The following is a 24799-nucleotide window of genomic DNA, read 5'->3' as shown; positions in this document are numbered from 1 at the left end:
AAAAGTTCGCTTGATGCTTTTCGAATTTGAGAGGGGTATAGTTATCAACATGGTTGGACTATTAAGGTCCCGAATGACTAATTCCCATCCTTAGGCTTAATGGACAGCTTTCCAGCTTCATTTATCATGGCATCATAGCCACTTCGCTCCAGCACGCCGCCCTCATCCTTGACAACCTCTCGGGCTTCGAGCTCTTCAACAAGTCGCTGGTTTTCGCGATTGCCCTCAAGCAAAAACTTGAGACACATAACTGCATGCTCCTTGATGTATGGGTTGTGCGCATCGAAGGCGGTGCAGCACAAAATGGCCTCAACACCGCCGTAGCGACGAATCTGTTCTTGGACTTCCGGGCACTTCCAGACAAGTGAAGAAAGCACAAGCACAACGAGCTTCTTAAGATTGCGCCACTCAAATTCGGAGGGATCTTCGGTGATGGGCGGGGACTCGGGTCGGGAGTCAACGCTACCGGCGTTATCGATGGGGTCGGGATCAGTTGGATCGTAAGGGCGCTCAACGGCTACCGGTGCTGGCGTGGCCGATTGACTGTCAGGAGAGGAGCTGCGAGGCGGTGGAGGTGGTGGTACGCCGCCGAATGACATATTGTTGAGTTGGCCCTTCGGAATGCTGGCCTCCAGTTCCTTGATCAGAGTGACAAGGTCGTACACAATCTCCCACTTCACAAGGAGATTCTTCCAATCATTGTTCTCGGTCAGTACGGCGAAGAACTCGAGGAATTGGTACACGCCCTCGTAGACGCGCTCCATGTCCCACAAGTTGAGTGGGAAATCCTCCGGCAACGCACGTTCGGCGCGAATTTGACCTTGCAAGTAGATCAGAGCGCAGGTTTCCGGGATAATGTTACCGCGGAAAATGGTGAATATGTATCGAACAGTCAGAATGTCGACACGGCTGAGCGGGGATGGTGTGCGCGGGATGCTGTTTTGAGACGAGCCAGTCACTGATGCTGGCGAGTATTTGGCCCGGAAAATGTGAGTGAGAATCTTGATAACCACTGCCTGGGCCGGGGAGATGATATCCTTCGGCTGGCCGAAATCAGAGTATGCGTGTGACATGAGTCCATTGCGGAGCACAGCTTCCATAATCTGGACCATCATCTTGAAATAGAGTTCATCGTCAGGAAGGTCCCAGGCCGCAATGAAGATGAGAAGTTCGCGCAGTAGATTGCGACCAGTTTCTTGTGTGAGCAAAATGTGGCATCGAAGAGCTTGCATATTCCGCGAGCCATTGCGCTCTCCGCCTTTGAGGCCGAAGCTGTCAACAATTCCAGCTTGAACGATCATCGGCAAAGCCTCGATTTCTGCAGGGCCTAGAACAAGAGGAATATCGGTCAATAGACCGCGCTGCTGGTCGCCCGGGCGGCCACGGTAGTCGTCATCGTCTTCCTCGTCGTCAACTTCTCCAGTGTCATCCCCTCCGTCCACATCGTCGCCATCATCTTCTTCATCGCCTTCAATGCTTCCGTCTGCATGGCCCTCCAAACTATGCGAGTCATCTTCTCCGACCGTCCCAACATCGCCAGCGTCATATTCACCATCAACGTCACCCAGTTGAGAGGATTCTTGAAGTCGAGCCATTAATTCGTCCTTAGCCTCTTGTAGAGTTTCAGCCGCGGATTGGGAGGATCTAGGCATGCTTGTGTCCTCGTCGCTGACCGGAGAATCCACAGAGTAATCATTTACTTCAGGTAAATCAGTCCAGCACAGACGCGGAAATCCGGCCGTCATGCTACGGTCAATTGTGAGAATGGTCTTCTTCTTGGTTGTTTCATGTTCCTCTTCTTCAGGCAGGGCAGGTGGCAATTCACGGGCCCGGTCTTGAAGATCAGACCATCCATCAACCTTGGCTCCCAAGATTGAGGTCAATGCAGCACGGATGTATTTGACCTGTTCGGGGTCCCTGCCCATCTCTTGGATGTCAGTCAAGTCCCGACCCAAAATCTTTTCCATATGGTCCTTGATGTTGGCCAAGAGTAACATTGCAGCCTCTTCTTTGATGGTAGAAGGCTCCCGCGGGAACTTCGCAATCGTCTCCAGCAGAAGATCTTCGGCGGTCTGGTCGTAGAGTGCTCGGATGGGAGGGTTGATAACACGCTCACCAACCCGGACAATAGGTGCGACGCCCTCGATGCGTGCAGCAGGGTCCAATGCCTCCTTAGGTTTGATGATGTTTGTATCTGCGGTAGAATGGTAACCGAACAGGTCTAACCAGAGAACCATCTTGCGCTGTTCATTATGCATGATGAAATTGTGAAGGTATTGTAGACACGTGATCAACAGGCGCTTGTAGAGGTTGACTACCTTCTGCCAGCGTTCCTCGTTACGCGCATTTGTCTCCCCATCAAAGCCACGCGCTGTAACTCGTACGCAGGTATCAATCAATGCGAGAATCCGCTGGTCGAATCCTTTCTCGGCGGCCAGGTTCTGAGCCTTTTTTGTTGTCGCCAGCAAGTTGCGGGCGATGGTACACAAATCGTTTAAACGTTCGATATCCTTGACCAGTGAGAAGTAGTTGAATGCGATCAGGTTCGAAGAAGAATGCTCGTAAGATGCTGCCGGACTCTTCCATGCAAAGGATTGCGATTCGAGGACCGGAATCGCTTTTGTGAGGACGTCCGTCAGGCCTTGCCAAATGTCCGGTGACATACCCAGATTGTGTCTATACAAGAGATTTGATCAGCAAGGGTATTATAGGATGTGACATTAACTAGGAGGAACATACCGAACTTCACTTTCCTGGTGCGTCTTGTACAAGATCTGCTTGCCGGCCGCGAGCATATGCTCGAGGCGTTTCTCGTCGATCATTCCCGAGTCTCATAGTGAGACAAGGTTCCAGCCAAAATCACCTTCAGCATGAGCTCCGGTGGAGTGCATAGCGGCTTTGGATCAGCCATTTTGCAGGTGAGATCGTGAGATCGAGTGAACGCCGGATGGTGGGATGAACAAATTCACGGGCGGGCGCGGGCAAAAACCATTTTGTATGGGGAACTGCCTTTGACCGCCCTGGACCGCCTCCCTGACCGCCTTCCATTGAACTATTTGGAGATCTCGAGAACTTGCAGACAGTAATAATTATTAGTATTTACTGGGTAGAGGACTATTCCAGTAGATAGATTCTCTTTTCAAATTGAGATCAGTTTGAAATCCTACTAATAATCATTCAACCTTGGAAGTTCAGTTCCACAGTCTCCAAGTCACTTCGTCCCCTTCTAAATTGAGGCCACCTGAGCATGATATACTCCAAGATTATGAATAATCCATGGATATTATATTGCACACATGGGCACTCGCAGGATCCAAGTTCCCGTCCTCATTTTGTATATATTGTTCAGTGTGATTAAAGTTATTATAGTAGGGATGCATTTCGTACAAGAGTGCAGAAATACTAAAAAGTTTATATTGGTAGACCCACATTGGTTGTATACTATTGAGGAACTAGCATTAGTTGATCTTAAGAAGCTCAACCTCGCTGTGCAGTACTTGATTAGTCTGGGTCTCACACAATAACACTAGATTTTGGGCGATGACTCTGTAAACTTACAAGATGAGAGTTGAGCCTGCGGGGATCTTGCCAGCCGCTCTGTGTGGAGGGAATGATTAGCATAAAGTCCTTCCAAGATAGTCATAAACATCGACTAGATATCGTCCGATTACATACTTGTCACCATAGGCATAGTCCCTAAAAAATTATGTTAGTCTCATGATCTCTCGTTACTCTTCACGAAGAAATTTGACTTACGGGGTGATGGTCAGGTTGGACTTCTCGCCAACGCTCATCTGCAGCACACCCTCGTCCCAGCCTAATCAAAGTTAGCAATTCAATTCAATATTTCAAAAAATTCTCTGGGGTAAGTTTGCAGAGATCTCCAATAACAAAAATGGCCCAAAAAAGGTGTGAAGAAAACAAAAATGCGAAGCTTTACCCTTGATAACCTGACCAACACCAATCTGCACATTGAGCGGGCCGCGACCGGGCGATCGGGAGCTATCAAATCTATGATCTTGTTTAGATTGTGAAACATATTTGGTCTGGAGCATGGATCGGCGTACTGCTTGCCCTGGAAGCCCTTGTTGGCCTTCTTAGGATCGTAGATCCAACCAGTGTAGTGAATCGAGACCTTATCGCCTGAGGCAGGCGAGGCACCGCTGCCGCGGGTAATGATCTTTCTTTCGACACCCATTTTGAATGGTGGACTTGCACAAAGTATAGAGGAAGAGAGTTCTGGGTGTTGGTGGAATGAGGGAGGTCAACGGAGGCAAGAGGCAACGTTAATTTGTATTTTTCCTCGAAGTGGGGGAGCGGCGGGACGACTCCCCCGCGATTCTACTGGCCAACCAGCAACAATAGCAAGCAGCAACCACGCCGATCATGACTTGGAGAAGCAGGCTACCTCATAGTTACAATATTATATTGGAGGAGGTGGGGATTTCTGTGAATGTTTTGATTTGGAGCATCTTTGCCCTGAGTGTAAATTTTAAATTGCATTATGTACAGTTCTTCCGCCGCACCGAGATCCCTGCCGCGTCCTTCAGATTGTTCCAAAATCCCAAATCGTAGATATTGTCGATTTCCTTCATACTTTGGACCGGATGCCATCGTGGATCTATCGGCATATCCGTGTCACTGCGATATTCGATCCGGTTGGTCCCGGGCACCAAAATGTATCCTTCCAAAGGAGGCTCATCGTCACTGACTAGCAACTGATCACTCTTAACTGGCCAAGAACAATCGTTGAAGTCTATGAACGGCTGTGCATCCGGGATCTGGCCACGGTGAGATTTGAATGCAAACCCATCCTCGACATCTTCCTTCCAATCCGACCATTTCGCACTCTCGTTGGTCGTCATACCCGCCCAGACAAGATAGGTATGGTATACCAAGAAGGCCATAGCCAATGGAGCGGTCATGAGCATTAAGAGGGTCACAGTTCCAACCTTGGGATCCAACTGGATCACAATCGCCCAAATGTTGAAATACATGACCCAACCCTGCATTTCTACTTGGATGTGTGCTGGTATCATTTTTTGCAGGGTTTGGCGTAGCAAAGAGTACCCAAGACAAGTGCCATAGATGAGCAGCACTGATAAGGAAAGCAATAAAGCCAGGAAGAATATGTAGTTGTTGGCTCCAACACAATTCATCAACCACACGCAATGATGATCTTGGCGGGAGATGCAAGTTTTGCAGAACTTGCAATGCTTGCTGCGTGCTGGCTTGTGGAGGTTACAAGTACTGCAACGGTAGCCTGCATGGAATAGCACCTGGTCATATGGATAACGTTTGATCTCCAGGTCGTGATTTTCTGGCGTAATCTGAGACTTTGTCACCACGCACTTGTAGAGCAGAAAGTATGGCATAAAAACCACCAGAGAAACCCATGGGTAGTGGACACTGCCAATCCGAGGCCAAGCAGCTGGCAAAAAGACAACCTCTCCTCCGGCAAGGAGGCCAATGAAGAAGAGCTACCTCGCGGGTCAGATCGGCAAGGCCAGACGGTGGGAAATGCAAGCATTGAAAACATACCAAGACCAGTGGATGGTTTTCATACAAGATATACTTGCCAGATTGGTTCCAAATCCTAGTTAGACGGCCGCCAAGCAAGCGCGAGTCGACATAGGCAACACTGTTGGGGAAATATACCCAAACTACCCGATACAAAAACGCAATGGGTGTTTTCCTGAGACCTAGTCAGCTTATGATGCCTATATTCTATAGAGATGTACTCACCTAAATGCAGGTAATCGGCCAAAGAGGGCGATGAAAGTAAAAGTTGAAATGGCCAAAATAACCAGCGCAATAGTGCGAAGAGATCCCATCGTGGAGGATGCCGTGGGTATCTTATGTGGGCCCTGGGGGAATTTAGAGAGCACAAGCGGTATCCTGAATTAGTATACTATTAGGATATCATCGCTCCATGTTCCTCCTCCCTTATCGGTCGGGAAGCTGAGGTTGGCAGCTTGTCAGCGTTCCTCCACGCGGCGCGGCCGCTGCGCCAATGACACGTGACCCTGTTCTGTTGGGAATCAGGAACACACGGCATCGACAATCCTTTGTCAAAACAGCCGATCCATTTTTCATCGAACAGTCGGCCTGAGACACATGAGCCAGATATTCCCACTCTGAAATTCCATACTCGCATCTGATTTACAACTGCTGGCCCTAGCCAAAATGCCCTTTGTGACACGTTAACACGTGATAGCTTGATAGCGCGTCATACCCTATCAACAACAATACTGCATCAATAGTCGCTGCCTTCTCTTTCATATCGTCAAAGGGAAACTTGCCTCATGAAAATCATTCACACATAGCGAGGATGTCAGTTTCGAGTGCTCACCAGGTCAATATTTTCCAAGGCCAGCGGTTCTGGCTCTCACGGGAAGTGCCTCAGCGATCGAGGTTCAAAGACCTCATCACGGTATGTCTATCGCTACTAGGCGATATAAGGTTGAAGACTCATAAGTATATAGAAACATGGCGGCGTGGTTGTCTTGATGGAGAAAGACGCCGATGTCATGCTGGTTGATCATATAAAAAAGAACATCCCCACTGGCTGGTACAGTCTCCACTGCGAACATCCATATTGCAAAGACACCACTAATATATCTTAGTCATTCCTACAAGTATGTCGAAGAATCTATTCGCAAAGGTCAAGTTGCGGATCTGGATGCACATCGCGCTGGCTCCTCTCGACCCCGTGCAATGGGCGCATCAAATATTCCAAAGCAGGGCACAAAATCCGTTTACACTTTGGAAGATGATCAGCTCCTTTATGACTTCCTTTACCCCTTTGAGCAGGAAGAAAATGCCCCTATACATGGCAATAAAATTTACCAGCTACTGGAAAGAAGAGTATCCCCTCCATCCTTTGGCCCAACCTATGTCTTAGTATTGACTGACATCCGGTATCCAGTTTCCCAAACATCCCTGGCAGTCTTCAAGATCTCGGTATTTGAAGAAGTTGCGTGGCAACCCTCGTCCTGGTGGTGGTGTTCCTAGGACAGATCTCTTGCGATCTGAGCCTCACGCAGAGCCACGGGACGAGGCACCAAGATCGGCCACACCACCAAGGCGAGCTACTCCAACGATACCGACTACGGCTCCGGCACAGACTGTGCCATCTATTCAACAAAAGCCCATACCGCCGCAACCCACCTCCTCAATAAGTCACATCGACAAACAATCAAAGCCCAAAAGAAAACACAGCCCGGCGCATGAAGCGCCATCAGCACCACAGGCCTCGCCTTCTAAGAAGAGGGCAGTTGCAGAATCTCGACACAGAGACAATCCTCGACAAGATTCTCCTCGACAACCTCTTGAGCCCATTACGCGACCACCCGCATTGATAAGTCACACGCCAGTATCAGAACAGCAGGGCGGGCCTTCAATACAGGAAGTGTCCCAGAGTCTCGACAGCGCCGAAAACCTCAATAGGGAGGAGGAAGAAGGTGCTATGCTTTTTATGGAATTGCCATTTTTACCTTCTCCAACGGAGCCCGCCGATGAGTCTTTCGACGAAGAAGATGACGGCGGAGGCAGTGAAAGTGGGGATAACAACTTAATCGACTGGGTCGAGACACAAGTATCACGAGGCTTCGATGATGCTGTCATAGATGATGCCCTGTGCTGTACAAGTTTGAATTGCAAGCTCGCTGGGAAGATCTTGAACATACTGGCTGCTGGGAACCCTATTCCTAATGATATACCCGGGGTGTGGACTTCAAAGGATGACGAAGACCTCCAAGGATCCAATGGCCGCGAGGTCGAGCGAGTTCTCAAAAAGCATGGTGAACATTCATTAAGTGAAAGGTGGAACTATCTCAGTGAGGCAAGGGAGAGAGACATGATTTAACGCAAACGATGCGATGACAGGAATGCATGGTAAACTACATGAGATTCCCTCGTCTGGCTTGACTGGCATACCCAAAACGAATGAGATTGCAAAAAAGTCAAATATCACATGAGCGACGGAACAGAAATAAAATCACAGCCATAATCTCATATGGGGAATAAAACAATCCCCGAACCTTATCCTACAGGAAGGAAGCATAGACGAGAGACCTTGGTTGACAAAAATTGATCCGACTCCTATAAGCTCCTTTAAATCAAATGGTATTATTGCACAAGACACCCGGAAAGAAACATTCGTCCGCAGACCGTTCCACATGCCGAAGAAAAAAACAACTGAGTGAGGCGCTCTCTGTTCAACCGTCCTTGAAAACCCTAGAAAATAAATCAGCACGTATTCCAGGGTTGCAATAAATGAGATCAATGGACTTACAAGTGCTTCTCGTAAAATTTGAGCATCTTCATCGGGCACCTCTCATAACAACTCTGGATGTGAATTCGCGACCGTTTTCCATTGGTCCAGAGTAGTAGAGCATAAAGCTCTTGATCATTAGCATCGCGAATAATTGTATCCACTGATTGAACTTCCTTGTCCCAGTTTTGGCTCTTGGGCACCCAGTCGGATGGCTCGTCGTCTTCACTCGCTGCCGGGGTGTTTGCGTCAGCCTTGACGTCGTCCTTGGACTCGTTCTTTGGCGCGGATTGGCGACGCCTCTTAATCTCGGTCGGTGTGGCAGCTGGTTTCTCCTTCTTCTCAGCCATTGACTTGCGCTTTCTTCCGGGGCCCTTAGCTCCCTTCTCGGCTGGCTTCTCGGCTGGCTTGTCGGGTCTACCGCCGATCTTCTTGTAATACGCATCCAGCACATCCTCAGCACCATCCCTAGAGAAGCGATTAGCAAGTGCACAGTCTTATCTTGTCGAGGTGCATACTTCAGTCCGATTTCAGGCTCCCAGGTATGGTCTTTGATCGCTGGCCAGCCCTTCCATTTCACAAATAAAAAGAGAGTACCCTGTTGGTCAAGTAGTCAGCGCAAATAAATTGAGTGCCAAGTAAGGTCTGGAATCAATTGAGCTTACATCAACTTCATATCGGTGTTTCTTGATCTCCTCAACGACGAAGCTGCGCTGGATTAGTCGAGCCGAAACATACCACCACAACGACTAGACCGAGCTTACACTCCCTCTTCTTCTTCGTCGTCGTCGTCGTCGTCCTCATCCTCATCTTCTTCTTCCACATTTTTTGTAGCTTCCTTGGTTTCTGGGGCGGTGGTGAAAGGAATGTCACCCGACTCCTCATCGGACCACTCCTCCACTGGGGCTGTATGTAACAAGAGTCAGTTCGGGGGGAGGTGGCGCGCGCGCGAGGCATAAACAAGGTGGATTCACATACGTGGCATCCTGTTCAGGATAGGTGAGGTAGCGAATGAAACAAGTCGCGAAAACAGCTTGCCGATTCTCGAAGTGGAACGTGACAATCGTCGAATCTCTAAGAAGAGACACGCTTTTGCGCAAGTTGGAGAAAGCGGAGTGCGCGCGCGTGGGCAAAAGCTGGGCAGCTCAAAAGGCGGAAAGAGCCAGCACTATCCCGTTTTGGGCCGCCCAGAATTTAATTTGCGTGGGAGAGCTTCACCCCTCCGCATCGCTCGGAGAAATACGTTTGTGTCGACTTCTGACGATCCTTTCACTTCGGATCTCATTTCGGGTTTACTTTCTTTTTTAAATTCTTTAATCCTCTGCCTGGTGGCAGTCCACCGTCAAGATGGCGATGAGTACGCTTTCCCCTGTCCCCGGATACCCTGCCCCTCATTTAAACACACCTCCGATGCATTGACTAACGTGCCGATTCTTATAGATCTTGATCTTTCTCAAGGTGATTCCTTTTCGGACCTCATACTCGACCAATCCATCCAACATGATCACTAATACTCGGGTAGCCTCGGTGATGAAGGATGAACAGGGACGCCCGTTTATCGTCGTTCGCGAGTACGTTCACCGACAAACCCTCCTATACGCCCCCGTCACTACAATTGGATCTGCGGAGAGACATAAAAAGACCCAAGTTTTGCTGATGGGAGATTACTGTACAGCCAAGGAAAGAAGAAGAGACAACATGGTACCGAGGCCGTGAAGTCGCACATTGTCGCTGCCAAGACTGTGGCCAGCATTGTCAAGACTTCTCTGGTATGGTCTTCTACATCTGAGGAAATGGAACAAGAGTTAATGGAGGAAACTAGGGTCCCCGTGGTCTGGACAAGATCTTGATCTCTCCTGACGGCGATATCACCGTCACCAACGATGGTGCCACTATTCTCGGCCAGGTTCGACCCCCCAACCCCTGATCGAGGCCTTTCGCCAGTTCGCCATATTCTAATAACCCACTGTGTCTATAGATGGAAATCACAAACAACGTTGCCAAGCTGCTTGTTGAGCTCTCGAAATCACAAGATGAGGAGATTGGTGATGGTACAACCGGTGTCGTGGTGTTGGCAGCCGCCATGCTGGAGCAGGCTGCAGACTTGATTGACAAGGGCATCCACCCCATTCGGATAGCCGACGGTTATGACCAGGCCTGCGAGATTGCCATCGCTGAGCTGGACAAGATCAGTGACGAAATCCCCTTCACACTCGAAGACACCAGCAACCTGCTCAAGGTTGCCAAGACCAGTCTGGGCAGCAAGATGTACGAAGCATTCTTCTCTTTTCATCCACCTAATGCGCACTAGCTAACCCAATACCAGTGTCTCCAAATCTCACGATCAGTTCGCTAAGATTGCTGTGGACGCTGTGCTCTCGGTTGCCGATCTGCAGCGCAAGGATGTTGACTTCGAGTTGATTAAGGTGGACGGCAAGGTCGGAGGTGCTCTCGAGGACTCTCTGCTCGTCAACGGTGTTATTGTTGACAAGGACTTCTCTCACCCCCAAATGCCCGACGAGGTCCAGGACGCCAAGCTGGCTATCCTGACCTGCCCCTTCGAGCCCCCCAAGCCCAAGACCAAGCACAAGCTCGACATCACCTCCGTTGAGGAGTTCAAGAAGCTCCAGGATTACGAGCGGGAGAAGTTCGCTGAGATGATTGAGCAGCTTAAGGAATCCGGTGCTAACCTGGTTATTTGCCAATGGGGTTTCGACGATGAGGCCAACCACCTGCTACTCCAGAACAAGCTGCCCGCCGTTCGATGGGTTGGTGGTCCCGAGATTGAGTTGATTGCCATCGCCACAAACGGCCGTATTGTGCCGCGTTTCGAGGATCTTAGCGCCGACAAGCTCGGCTCCGCTGGACGTGTTCGCGAGATGACTTTCGGAACTACAAGAGAGAAGATGTTGATCATTGAAGAATGTGCCAACAGCCGGGCGGTCACCGTCTTTATCCGAGGAAGTAACAAGATGGTAAGTCCAGTCCAATCTTTCTCATCCAGTTAACCATTTCTAACCAAACTTGCAGATCATCGATGAGGCTAAGCGATCACTACACGATGCTTTGTGTGTTGTCCGCAACTTGGTTCGTGACAACCGTGTTGTGTACGGTGGTGGTGCTGCTGAGATTGCCTGCTCTATCGCTGTTGAGGATGCCGCTGTCAAGGTCAGTCATTATCGATGTTCAGTAAACCCAACATCTGGCTAACATGATTCAATTTTACAGAGCCCCGGTATTGAGCAGTACGCCATGCGCGCTTTTGCTGATGCCCTTGACGCCGTTCCCCTGGCTCTATCTGAGAACTCTGGTCTGAGCCCCATTGAGACCCTCGCGTCGATCAAGTCGCGCCAGGTTAAGGAGAAGAACACCCGTCTCGGTGTTGACTGCATGAACACAGGTAGCAACGGTAAGTCACTACCACCTCGTGGGCTTGAATGTACACTTGCTAATAGTTATAAACTACTTAGACATGAAGGAGCACTTTGCCATCGATCCTCTGATCGGAAAGCGCCAACAGCTTCTTCTTGCTACCCAGCTCTGCCGCATGGTTCTCAAGGTAAGCTTGACTGAACATGACTTTGATATGTTATTGGTCCGAGACTAACGAAATTCTAGATCAACAACGTCATTATCTCTGGTGACGATGACGCCGAATATTAGGTTACCCGCACATAGTCTTAATGCCCTATAGATGGTACTGGAATGACTTGTCCGGAGCATCGCCTTTGAAAAAAAATTACGATTGTGGTTGGACTCCTATGTAAAATATGGTCCTTTACATAGAAAATTCGAAGTTACAATGAGGAAAGGATTTATGATCCCTCGCCATCTGTCCCGCTCTGAATGAGTAGAAATAGTAGCGTTCGAAGATAGTATACTGTACCATGTTCAAAGCATCACTGTTGTTCACTTCCTACCACTCTTGGACAAGCTAGTGTTCAAAAAGTAGCGTGATACTTAGCAAAAACCACCTCGGGAGGGCACCTTTGAGTACTATCCATCCTCAAAAAGCGTAATTTACGCGCGAAAGATATCTATCCATTCACGTCTAAAATCCCCGGTCTCCGGGGAGCTCGTGCCGCTGATCTGGGAGTATCCGTGCTATGTTCACAAGGGTGACTCAAGATGCCGAGGAACAGCCGACAAAAACTTGAAGCACACACCGGCATCTGGTTAAATGACCTCGGTCTCGCTTCTGCTCGGAGAGGGGATCTTGTTGATCATCTTGCATTTGAAGGATCCAAAGCCTCTGATCTAGTGATCTCGTGCCCGTCTTTCTGCTGTTCATGTTACTCGAATACGAGATGGTTAGGCGCTGGTACATCTTCTCTGGGGTGTGATTTCAAAAGAGTGGATTCGTTGTGCATGTCGACTTTGCAGGTCTAGTAGTTGGCTGCATGTAGGATCGTTGTCCCTGTGCCAGCCTCGTGGGAGTTGTACGCGTAAGGTTTGTAAAGTGCTGCGGAAGGGGTACCTGCTTTGTCGTGGGTGGAGGACAAGACGATCCCTCCTGCTGGTGAAGAACATATTAGTACATGAGATAATATGTAGCACATTCCAGTGTTTGATTTGAAGAGCTACTATGTATACTAGTGGACGAGGGAATGAATTGGCGTCTTTGTTTCGGGTAGTCGGGGTTGGGGACATGTACGACTAGATGGCATCTCTTTTTTGAAAGCAGTCTCCTACACCTTGGTACTTGATCCGCGTATATGTTTAAAGCATTAGTAGATGTCCGACCTATGGGAAATTGTGGAAGGCTATGAGATGGTATAACCATAAATTGTCTGTTGATCATGAAGCCCGAATCATAATATCACAATTGACAGCCATGGGCAATTCGTCATGCCATCATACTGGCACCCTAAATTCCAATACCAAAACTTGTCATCCTAGACCTAAGGGGTAGTCTGGAGCTATATTCATGTTTGCTTCTTTTCTTCAGAGTGGATCAGTCCAAACCCCCCACATTGGAGGTATTTCAGGGTTTAATCCGGTCCGTCCATGGTTGCACAGCGCGTGGAAGCGTGACCCCAGTTCCGCGCAACTCGTGGTTCACGAAGTTTCCAATTCTACGATCCACTGCGGCTCATCGATGGCCAAAATAGGCATGATCTGTCTTTGCCTTTTCCTTTTTTTTCTGTCTCTGTTTTGCCTCGTCTGGTTCGCTGCTCTATTCGTGACATGTGAAGGGTAAGCTATCTTGTGCGACTAGTAGACCTGTTGTAAAAGTCGACACTGAAACCGGGGATCGCATAGCTAAGTTACTTGCATTTTATCCTCCATTTTCAAAATTCATTTTTAGGCTTATACATAACATAGAGCGGTCTAGACTCCCATGGTGGTCGGCGGTCTTCAGCGGTCAACCCTCCAAGGTCCCACTCCCTCTGCAGGAAGGCTTGACAATGTGATCGCTTCGTATCTAAAGACAGAATATCGATGCATTGGGTGGCAGGTTTTGGATATGCCACATATTATTCATTGCTCTGTGGCTTCGGGGGAAGTCGCTATTTCGTCTTTCTGTCATGTTCTAAATATCTCGTAAAAGCAATGCCGTCAAGTGAATATGGATCCACTAATACTGCAGCTGCAGTGTTGACATAGATACTATACATAGACAGAGCCCTTATAGAAAATGTCAGCGGTAGCAGCGGGTGCGGATAAAGCCACTCGTCTTCTGTGAGAGGTTGATTTTTAAAATTCTGCATGGATGCAGCCGGTGGGCGCCGCCACGGGGAAGAAATGTCAGCTTGGCTATTTGTGTTTAGAAAAAATAGGTTGGGTTCGAGCTCCGGTATCGGTCGAGATGCAAAGCCATCAACTGCGGTGTGACGAAGTAGACAGGTACGCACAAATTCAATCTGGAATGCTCTTTTCGATTATTTATCGTTGACGAGGTCAGGATTGGAATCTGTGAGACCCAGCCTTTAGGGGCCTGCGGGTAAAAGGATATATGAAAATGGAGATGTGAGTACTCCTTGTGGACATGGAAATCACCTCTGCAGGTTGTGGTTCGAAACCAGAACATCGGGGAGATGGTGATGTGTTTGATGACTATTATCCGTAATTATATTCTGCATATAGACTACATACATAGGCATCATAGCCGCGTTTAGTTGAAAAGGATGGCTCTCCAGAGACACAAATCGCGGGTTCAGATGACCCGATGTCGTGTAAAATCTTCTCAGGTGAGACAGAAAGCTGGATGCAAAAGAAGGAACGCTCATATCACCGCGACCAGAGGGGAAATGGACAAAAAAGGGAAAACGAGAATGATGTTCTGGCCGGAATCAATATGCTCGTACCAAACGGCCCCTCCGTCGGTCACCAGCCTCAAAATCGCAGCCGCCCACCTGCTCACATGGACAGGGCCGATTGACGTGGCCGCAAACTGTTCGGCAGTGGCCTAGGCGCCAGCTTCTATTATGTTTTGCTCGTGATGCTTAACTGCTGCACATTATACCATTCGGATTACTTCAGTTTCAGATGTGCCATGCCTTTGGAGGAACCGAGGTCACCGGCTTGCCCTCCGTCTATACCTCTTCCTTAGAATATTCTTAGGGGTCATCACACGACGACAACCGTCCTGTCAACTGTTAACACATCACCGCCCCAGTGATCGGTCCCTCTCATAATACCGATCCGGACACCCTGATGATTGTCTCAATTTCATATCGGGTTCCCCGGTCGCCTTTGATATATCGCTTTTATCCGAATTTGAGGCAACTAGTACTCCGTACATGTAATTGTATTCTATGAATGACAATACTTGTTTGGATATTTTCTTCACTTTCCTTTTTGTATCCTTCGGGCGCTCCTGGTTACATTCTAAGGTAGTGATGCGCACGGATTGCTTTTTCTTCCTTTAATTTTCCTCTTTCCTGTGCCCTTTGAGCAGAAATATGGTTGGCGCCTGGTTTCGGGCAACCACGTTGTGTTGGAGCCCGGCGATCAGTGTCGGTATCTGGGGTATGCTTTCTTCCCCAGACTCCACTTCCAATAAAGTTGAGAATAGGCGAAAAATAATTTTCTTTCAACCTCGTCCGGGGGAGCACAGTTTCATACATTTTAATGTAGACAATGCACTTCAGCTTCAGGTTGTGAGGATAGTATCGCCAATTCCATCTGCAACTGATACAAGCATTCGCGATCAAACTACCAGATGAAATTTTCCTTGGAACTCCTTCTAGTAGAGGGCCTCCCAACTACTAGTAGGGTACCTAGCGATTTCCTTGACCAGATTTGCTTGCACTAAAAGCCATAAGCCGCCCAACAAGTTGAGTGATCCTGGGCACCCATCCGTTACTATGGTTGGCGGGAAAATAGATCAGGATAGCCAGACGGACTAGAATCACCATGGGTAAAACCGAAGCCATCGTCTGCCAAGAGAATCGGTCGTAATCCATAGAGCGTTACAATCACCAGTTTAGAGAGGTAAAGGAAAAGGCTGAGGGGACAGGGCGCCCCGTCAAACGACTACAATCAGACGGCAACGAGGCTGGGCCGCGGCGCCCGTGGCGTCTTTCAATGGTTGTCAATCTTGCCGCCTCATATTGAGATCTCCAGGGGCACGGGGAGAGAGAAATCGACAAAGAGAAGGGTCTAGATCTTGACCAGGGAGGTACCTCATGACCTTGACAGGACCACAATCAGCAAACAAAGGAGGGGCTATCGCAGATTTGCCCAAGCCCAATCAGCCACGATCACACCGAAGTGAACCCGATCGTGCGTGATTGAACAGGTCTTTGATCGGAGCCGCTGCAGCCGGCCAATGTATCTACCAGTGAGAAAAAGCAACACGACCTGTCAGAAGATAGCCGCCCCTAATATTAGGTGATCGCTGCACATGGCCTAAAATGATGCCAGTTGGCTGTTATTGGACGATTGCATTGGCTGCCTGTTAATTTCTTCTCGATCTTAGTTGCGACCAAAGTTCCTTAAGAGTATCGGTGTGCATTGCGAATTGAAAAGAGTCGATGAGTAGAAAAAAAGCAATAACTCGCGGCCCCTGGTTTTAACAAAGGAGTTTCAACGCATGGCGTCATTCTAGGCCTCGTATTTGTGTCTGGTGGTCCATGTTGAAAATCTATAAGTGAGAAAAGTGGTCATCTGCTCGACAATTTGATGCATAATTTTCAAATCATTGTCTCAACTGAGTTAGGTAGGAGGTCAGCTCAGGGTGAATGGATAAAGAATATGGCTAATGCGCTAGTCAACTCTTCCCGGAAATAAAATATTCAACTTTCATTCCAAATATCACTCGAACGATGTAAAGAGAATCAGCGCAGAAAGCTATAGATGCAAAATAAATTGAATTCTGGAGCACCCTCGCATCATCAATGACCAGGTTGCTGGAGGATGGCATCGCAAGGCTCAAGGCACCAGATCTAAGTACAGAAAGAAAAAAGGCTTGTGTCTAGCCAAAACGTGGATCCACTATGTCGGGGAATGGATGCAAAGGCATGCCAGGGTTTCCAAATACCTGGGTACTGGATCTGCAAAACGAGGGGCACGGAGGACGGACTTCGTAGATTAGCTCACATATCTGTCGCCTGTGCATCCGAATCAAGGGGCACGACCCACCGATCACACCTGGGCCAACCTTCTATAATAAAGCATGGGGGTTGTTCTTGTTATTTTTGGTTGGATGAGCAACAGGGTTGTGCCAGGGTCAACGGGAACAGAATGAAAGTTCTAGAACAGGCCTGTTCCATCGAGATTGAGGATAGGATGGTACCTCCGAGCATGAACGGCAAGCTTTTCTTTGATACAGTCCAATGGATATTCCCGAAGAATCAATTTGCATACTAACACAAGACAGCCGGGTGTTACATGTTCCTCCTTGAAATCCCAATCGAGTATGAAGTAGAATTTAACCGCCCAAAGACACATGCAATGAGGAGCATCTGGAAGGGTCGGGGAACTATAGTCTCGGGCTGCTTTTCCCAGCAAACTTATTGCAAGGTCCAGGAGACTGGCCCAAGAAGTCAAAATGAAAATGATCGTCAACGGATATGCAAGTCCTGCATCCGGCTGAAGGTGCAGGACCCGAGAAACCCCATTCCCGTTTCAGCCAGCCCCACAAGAATGAAATCTATGCACGGAGTACATACATACAGAAGGAATCTCGATATGGTTCAGAGAAGTCAGATCATAGATTATCAAATCATACCATTTCCAAGGTTTGCTTTATTCCCTTATCACGTGTAATGGCTGGCTAAGGTTGATCATGACTAAGGTGAATAACGATGCCGTGGTAACAGATCAAAGCCGCCTCCAGCAAAGGAAGGATTCAGGATCAAAAGCGAAAAAGCATGAATTTCGATTCGGTACAGACAGATCTCCCATTGGTATGAATGCAGATTGACTTCGCGTCCATGAGCGGAAGCCTTCACATGACCCTATAAGTCTAGAAACTATGTTCGGATTCCACGCCCGCCCTTCCCCGGACCCAAATATCCCTTGCGTAAACAAATCAGCGATTGGAACCAAGACCGTCGTACGGGTTTCTCCCAATTCTCTTCCAGGACAGAGGGGGAGTAATTATGAGCCTCAAAAATACAGTCCTCCCCCTATACCCTTGTTTGCAACCCTTCGTTCCAACCTCAGGCACATGGTCGGCCAAAGACCGGGGGAAACGGCCCGGAAATAGGGCGGCTACATTAAGGAATGTGATTTGCCAATCTGTTTGTTGATGTGATACAAAGAAATATCCCCAAGGCGTACGCTCATCACTGCTTTGTGTACATGCAGGTGCCTCCAGGATCCGTTTTTACGACTCCTGTGCTAGATAAGGAATCATTTGCAAAAAGGGAAATGACGGCGCCTACTGGGGCGTTTTTCTCTTCTTTGACTTTCTGCCTTCCACGTCATGTCAAGGTTGTGGGCGAGCTTTATTTGGTTGAAAGTTTCTAAATTGCCGCCATCGCAGCAAGTTCAACCCGGGAAGTATAACAATCTTCAGCCCTCCATATTTGGTTCGCTGAGGCGAGCCGCTAAGCTTGGACAGTCCCCCGTGACCACATTTTATACCACATATACTCCAACTAATGTTGTGGCTATTTGTTCCGTCAGCCAGTCCCGGGCTAGACTGAACTTTGGGGCATCCAAATAGTGCCAGCCACATATTTGATCATATGTAGTATGATGACTTGATTATTTTGTTCAGGAACTTAACGACGCGAGGCATTGTCTACTTCACAGCCTGCACGCACGTAATCAGAAATGGCACCCTGGACAAGCATAGATATAGTTGCGTCCGATTGATTTGCTGCAGGCGGTCCGATCGGGGGGTATCCCAATCAGCCAATACCAATAATATGAATCAAGCGCTGGGCACTCCCCTGGAATCTGAAATCTAGGGCATACAAAACTAGCCCACCTGACCGGGTACCCCCCTTGGTGCGCATCATTGGATCCGACCGGTATCTGTCATCACAGCCCCAAGCAACGGATAATCCTAGGGCGAAGCCGCATCCCGCATCGCATCCCGTCAGGGGCGATGCGGGCTTGACCAGCTCAAGCCATGAGAATCCAATGAAAGCCAATTTCACCAAAGAAAAGGCAAAAGTACGTCAGCGTCATAGGCCCCTGCCGAGGGCGTTCCTGGCGTCATGTGACTGCAATTGAGCTCGTGACCGTCCACTCGATTTGCCACTCACGGCGACATCCGTGTTGTTCGTGTCATCTCTTACTAAGGAGTATTGCGGGCGCGGGTTACGGTCAGGGGTACTCAGTATTGGATATACCTCCATGGCGTGATGGGATCGACAAGCGTACGATCTGAAGCGCGCTGCTCGGCCACCTGTCAGTCAATCAATACCACCCGTACGCCCCGTACAGTAACCAGGGCGTAGCCATTCGTTTCCTAGTCCACCCGCCTTGGACAACGCATTATTTATCGTCGGCACGTGTGACAGCTCCCTACAGAGTATGCAATTAAATTTCAGATATTAGCCTCGACAAATGACTCCATAGATTCTTCAACCTCGCCTCGGCATTATTTTCCCCAGCCCAGTAGAGCCTCGGCCTGGATTTTTCCGTGACAATATCCCTTGTGGATGGGTGTGTGACTTATCCAGATAGACCGTATCATCAATACTGAACACAAGGTCAGGAACCTAGGCAAATCCTTGTCAAAATGATTCAAGGAAAGGCCTGGCAGAATTTTGGGGGTCCTCTGCACTACGGAGGTCCATACCGCGTCTTCTCTTGAGATCCACCTGTTGGGTCCACGTCGATCGAGCCTGATGCAGGATCGACAATGTCACCCTGGTACCCCCCAACCACAGAGGCCGTAAGACTAGAGTTGATTGACTTCACTGCTGAGTCGAAAATTGGAAAGAAGCTATTCTGAACTCATTCTGAGGTCATCAAAGCATTGAGGATGAAGGTGACCTCGAAAGATGATGACAGACCGCTGTGCAATCAACGGCAAGTCAGCGGTTTTCCAACTGGATCCTGCACGAGTTTTTGAGTGCGTTGCATCCTGTAGGTAATCGATCGGCTTGTGTTCCACACCCGCAGGGAATAATCTGCTAGGTACCAGGGAACTGTTTTCGGCAAATCGGGTCAGACCGAGTCAGATTGTTGCACCTATTTAGTTAGTAGTTAGTAAGTAGCAGCTCCGTAGTTGTAGCGATATATACAACGACCTGAGTCAAAGTTCAAGATTCATCGCTCTCCCCAAGCATACCTAATCACCCCACCGGAGGACTCCTATTTTGCTGCAGACTAGGCAACCTTGGAAACCGATATCAAACGACCAGGGAGAAAAAAAGCCAGCATTTCGGGACCACTAAGTGGAGCCAGTCCGAGTTCCCTTTGGCCTTGCAGACCGACTGTTCGCGGCCGGTCCCCGCAATTTGCCTCCCCCCACCCCGGAGAACCCCAGATGATCAAGGACAGGGAGGCAGGGAAGAAAGAACAAGCAGATGATGGTCCACATTTTCGCCTGTCTCTTTTGTTCATTGATTATTTCCTCCTCACATGATGGATGAAACGTGCTAGGCGCTATGTGTACCCTGAGCGAGCCAACGGGTAAAAGTTGGGCGTTCGCGTTCCCTCCCAACGCCCCGGGAAGCGAGAGCCCACCCCCGGGTATAGATTTGTTCGACTAGGCCATTCCGCCAGTCCGGGCCACTCGCAAGGGCTTCACTGTGAGTCTAAAAAACAAATCAAAACAAAGCAAAAAAAAAATAAAAAATAAAAAAAAGAGTCTTGCTCTCCAGGTTTGCCGTTCCTTCTGTATGAGGGCTTTTTTACTCTGTGCTATTGCTCTCAGCAACTGTAGAACCGTTGAACCGTCACCAAATTATCCGGTCTAGTGGAAAGCATCATCTCCATCAAAATGAAATAAGATAAAATTAATCATTCCAGAATTCCAAAAATCCAAAAATCCCAAAGCAAAAAGTAAAACCAAAACCAAAAAACAGACTACATATCACAAAGGCCCCTTTGCCAGCTGGCAAGCTCGTGACTACGGGCTATGACACTCTGCCGTGTCCTGTTGGATAAAGACAAGACTGGGATGTGGCATCTCGAAAGATATGGGCAAAGAGGCGGTAAAGGCCTAGGGTGGCCACTGCACCTGATGAGCCTTCCAAAACAATAGAAGCACATAGCTCAAAATCCACTCGATTTGGTCGTTTTCAAACCGAAGCGCGCAGGGCGATCGGAAGTATAGTGCTGGTTCCCCGGTATGCGGGCTGGGATACAATCATCCCTTCCAAGGTTCCCTGTTGCGCGCGGGTCATTTTGCAGTTTGGTTAGTTTAATGCAGTTCAGCTACTTCAGCTACTTCAGCTACTTCAGCCAGAAATATCTTCTAGTGTAGAGTAGCTATGCATGTGTACATACATACAGCTGTACATACCCCGAAGTACTCCTGAGATCGCCAAGCCAAGTTTGCACCAAAATCAGCCCCCACCCCCTTCACCCATCAGCTTAAGCCTTCCCCATACCCACGTAAGGCTTCCTCCCCGTGTCCGTCCCCTACAGTACGAGTAGGAGGAAAGTCTACGCCGAAGGGAGCATCCGTGACGAAAATAGTTTAACCGGTCCTATCAGTAGACGAGTCAGCCGGACCTGAGGTTATTAGGCGACCAATAGTCTATTGTGCGACAGTTCATCGGTCAGTCGATACAGGTCTGTTGAGGCGCAGATATCCCCAAAGTACAAATCAGCAGTGGCAAGGGCAAGTGTTCAAACGACCAGTGTGGGTGGCGTTGAAAGGAGGGCCTAGGAGAGGGAGGGGGGGGGGGAAGATGATTTACACCGATTAACCGTCGACCTACTCTTAGGGTACACACCTGCATCCGAAGCAGTACGAAAATACATTGTACCTTTTTTCGCCCCGACAGGTCACAGGTCACAGGTCCTGAAAGACTTTTCGGCCTGTCCATGATCCTCTTCTGACCTAGATGGTCTTGATACTTTAATTAGTATAGGCTGTACATAGTATTTACTAGTAGCCTCTTTGCCTCTTACCTCTTGCCCCCGGGAGATCTCTTTAGTTGCATTTGCCTTGGATCTGAGTAGATCCAATCCGATACCATGGTATACACTCCCACCACCACCACCACCACCACCACCGGAAACAGACCGGTACTGTGATGGCCGTCACGGGATCGATACCCGCTGGATACGATTCGATACCAAATTCAACCAATTCGGGGCGACCTCGGAAGAGGCATCTGGGTGGAGACGAGAGAATACCGGGGTACGACCGATTACCAGAGTATACACCATGGACCGAGAGTGTATGGGATACGGAGTACATACTGTAGACATACACTAGCTGTAAGCAGAGTGGCCCCGTGATGGACTGAGTTTTCCCGGCCTTACTTAGGAGCAGTGCTTAGTCATTTGCTACTAAGTGTCCCAGTATCCCCCGTCTCCCCTTGTATCGTCTGTGAAAAATACCGATTATTCCCATTTATTCGATTTTTAATTATTCCCAAAGTGAAATTCCGATTAATTTTCATTTTTCATTTTCGCATTAAATCATTTTTTTAATTCCCAATTTGAATTTTCCATTTCCCCTCTCCTACACATACTCGTACTAGTAGGACACACACTTTACGCTCTGCTCTCCACTGCCGCCCCCGTCATTCTTATTATCGTTCCGCTCCTCCTCTTTCCTCTCCTTCTCTCTCCCTTCTCCATTCACTATTCACTACTCACCTTGTCACCTTCTCCCCCCCCTTCACCCCATCTCGAAACGCGCCAATCCCTCTTTCGAACGCGTTCCGTGCTCACTCCGGATCTATCAATCCTTCCGGCTTTTCATACTTCCGACTTCGGTGGCGCCAGTGAATAATCGAACACAACCTCGAATTCCCACTCTCCAAATTCCCCTTTGCCCGCCGATCACTCTTTCTGCGACTGCGAAGATCTATCTGTCTCAGCCTCTTCGCCCCCCCAAAGATATATTCGAATTGTAGCCCAAGAGCTTGGAATTCCTACCTTTCTTGACCCTTGTGCACCACACTGCACGACTCCAACTCGAATTTTCAGACCCTTCCACTCAACCGCAGAATCCTTACGAACTTTCTACCACGGTTTCCAACCGCCGTACGATCACTCTCGGGGAATACGGCGACCCCGGAACACCAATTTCCCTCCTCTCAACCTATAGTCCCGACAATCGGTAGCTGTGGCGACGCTAAAATGCCTCTAACAACACCGGTTTTGACGGTGGATGCCGATAATATTCACAAGGTCGACACCGCCAATGCTCAAAGCCTTCATGGAATGTGGATGGGTAAGTGATCTACTGCGTGAATGCCCTCGGGGCTAATGATGGCTAACGTTATCTCGGCAGTATTCTCCAAATGTGCCGACTACATGGATCAGGGCCGTCGGCTTGAGAACCTCAGCTGGCGTCTATGGACCCGTGAAACCTTCTGCGTTGAGCCCGAGAAATCAAGCGAGGTCTCGGTTCTCCCGAAATTGCGCTCCGATGCTGGCGATCTCCCGGAGCTCTCCGCGAGTGTTGAGTCGGCTGCGTCCGATCAAGCCGAGCGCATCGAAGCTCATATCAAGCGCCCGCAATTCTCTGACTACAGACCCGCCGTGGTACGTGAAGACTCCCTGTCCAGCCTCGGCCGTGGCAAGGAGAAGCACATCACCTCGCTCGACCTCGAGCGTATGGTCCTCAACATCAAAGAGCGGAAATGTCTAGAACCTCTGACCCCGACGATCGAGCCTGCTGCGCCCGTCGTCGATATCACCCCGCGACCCTCGACTCCTACTCCGACTCCTCCTTCGATCTCTACCGTTCGTCAGGTTCCCTCATTCCCTCGACCTTCCCCTCGACCCTCCCCGATTCCCCGTGAATCGACCGAATCTTGCTCAACAACCGCCCCCGAAGGCAATGACAGTGATACGGCACAACTCAATGCGTCCGACACCAGTGTTTCTTCATCGGGCGTCCTTCCGACTCGACCTGAACTGATCAAGTCACCAAGCGTTGTTCGGGGATTTTCTCCGTCGCATATCTCATCTTCCTATCGGTCGCAACCTAAGCTGTCTGTCGACCCGAGCCCCGCCCGCAGTGCTACTCAACTCAAGCCGTCCCCTCTTAAGAAGAAGGGAGGTATGTTTATGCTCGGTGGTTCCTCCGGAGATGATGATGAGAGTTCCTTTGAAGACCGCATGGTCCGCCCGCAGGCACTACAGCAGAAGATGCCCAATGGATCATCATTGAAGCCTACCACTAGCAACCCGAGTCCCTCCAAGAAGGTTGCCTCTTTTAGTGATGAAGTTGCCACCCGGACTATTCGACCTTCCAAGAGTCCCCTCAGCGCCGACGAGGATGCCATCGAAACCGACGACGAGGTCTCCGAGAGCGCCATTGAGGACGACGAGGACTCTGATTGGGAAGACTCCATTACCGAAAGTGGTACTGCGAGCATTGACGAACGACCTGAGATGTTCCAACGGGTGGATTCTCGCCCGAATTTGGTATCCCGCCGGTCGCTCCTCACCATGATGATGCACCAGCCGACCAAGATGAACATGAATGGAAACGCATTCCGGTCCAGTCCCGCCCTACAGCGATCCCGCCTGACATCACCAAATGGCCCATCTATCCCCACATCGCCTCCCGAAAACGACGAGGAGAGTCTCACTATGCGTGGTCCTGACGTACCTCGATCCAAACCCATCGGTATGAAGACGCCTGGACCTCAGTCAGTCGCTCACTCGCCACGTACCACCCGCCGCAACATGCTTGCGACCGAATTGACCGAGTCCCTTCGCCGACACCTTCTCTGGGAGCGCCAGCAAAAGAGCGCGACCGCCAATGCGTTCAAGCGACGCCACACCACCCATGACATGAAGAATCTCCAGGAGTACCCCGGCCCGAAAGGACCTCACCAGGCTCCTGGTGGAGGCCCATCTGGGACTGCGGACGCGAACGCGGCCAACCAAGCATCCAAGGATCTCGCTAAGAACGGCTCTTGGACCAATTACGCGACAGACTTCGGCCCCTGGGAATACCACGTCAAGGGGTGGTAA

At 49.4% G+C, this 24799-nt stretch overlaps 6 protein-coding genes across 6 annotated transcripts; 3 read left to right on the top strand and 3 right to left on the bottom strand.

Annotated features, from left to right (window-relative positions):
• Nucleotides 1-77: 77 nt before the first annotated feature.
• Nucleotides 78-2822, bottom strand: N7509_010324 (Ataxin-10 homo-association domain-containing protein; the record flags this gene model as incomplete). Its single annotated transcript, XM_056634961.1, has 2 exons — nucleotides 78-2676; nucleotides 2740-2822. The coding sequence occupies 2 exons, from the start codon at nucleotides 2820-2822 to the stop codon at nucleotides 78-80; spliced, it is 2682 nt and encodes an 893-aa protein (XP_056485581.1).
• A 9-nt stretch (nucleotides 2823-2831) lies between these two features.
• Nucleotides 2832-5834, bottom strand: N7509_010323 (Palmitoyltransferase swf1; the record flags this gene model as incomplete). Its single annotated transcript, XM_056634960.1, is given in 9 exon segments — nucleotides 2832-2896; nucleotides 3559-3652; nucleotides 3672-3696; nucleotides 3757-3817; nucleotides 3941-4011; nucleotides 4068-4180; nucleotides 4527-5480; nucleotides 5542-5695; nucleotides 5746-5834. The coding sequence occupies 9 exon segments, from the start codon at nucleotides 5832-5834 to the stop codon at nucleotides 2832-2834; spliced, it is 1626 nt and encodes a 541-aa protein (XP_056485580.1).
• A 497-nt stretch (nucleotides 5835-6331) lies between these two features.
• On the top strand, nucleotides 6332-7867 carry N7509_010322 (putative transcription factor Rap1; the record flags this gene model as incomplete). The annotated part of the gene is made up of 4 exons (XM_056634959.1): nucleotides 6332-6433; nucleotides 6486-6571; nucleotides 6627-6867; nucleotides 6929-7867. 4 exons carry the CDS (start codon nucleotides 6332-6334, stop codon nucleotides 7865-7867), a joined length of 1368 nt encoding a protein of 455 aa, XP_056485579.1.
• Nucleotides 7868-8219: 352 nt separating this feature from the next.
• N7509_010321 (chromo domain-containing protein) lies at nucleotides 8220-9260 on the bottom strand (the record flags this gene model as incomplete). The annotated part of the gene is made up of 6 exons (XM_056634958.1): nucleotides 8220-8238; nucleotides 8297-8743; nucleotides 8794-8873; nucleotides 8941-8983; nucleotides 9040-9181; nucleotides 9254-9260. The coding sequence occupies 6 exons, from the start codon at nucleotides 9258-9260 to the stop codon at nucleotides 8220-8222; spliced, it is 738 nt and encodes a 245-aa protein (XP_056485578.1).
• A 515-nt stretch (nucleotides 9261-9775) lies between these two features.
• Nucleotides 9776-11938, top strand: N7509_010320 (chaperonin-containing T-complex subunit CCT5; the record flags this gene model as incomplete). The annotated part of the gene is made up of 9 exons (XM_056634957.1): nucleotides 9776-9846; nucleotides 9951-10044; nucleotides 10098-10181; nucleotides 10254-10543; nucleotides 10602-11250; nucleotides 11306-11443; nucleotides 11504-11684; nucleotides 11746-11834; nucleotides 11894-11938. The coding sequence occupies 9 exons, from the start codon at nucleotides 9776-9778 to the stop codon at nucleotides 11936-11938; spliced, it is 1641 nt and encodes a 546-aa protein (XP_056485577.1).
• An 11010-nt stretch (nucleotides 11939-22948) lies between these two features.
• On the top strand, nucleotides 22949-24799 carry N7509_010319 (uncharacterized protein; the record flags this gene model as incomplete). Its single annotated transcript, XM_056634956.1, has 2 exons — nucleotides 22949-23042; nucleotides 23103-24799. 2 exons carry the CDS (start codon nucleotides 22949-22951, stop codon nucleotides 24797-24799), a joined length of 1791 nt encoding a protein of 596 aa, XP_056485576.1.

This window comes from Penicillium cosmopolitanum, assembly GCF_028827165.1.
Source record: "Penicillium cosmopolitanum strain IBT 29677 chromosome Unknown utg000009l:1.0-9042332.0:1.0-9050551.0, whole genome shotgun sequence".
Taxonomy (NCBI): domain Eukaryota; kingdom Fungi; phylum Ascomycota; class Eurotiomycetes; order Eurotiales; family Aspergillaceae; genus Penicillium; species Penicillium cosmopolitanum.
Note: the sequence above shows the minus strand (reverse complement) of the source record. Positions and strands in the feature narration are given on the sequence as shown.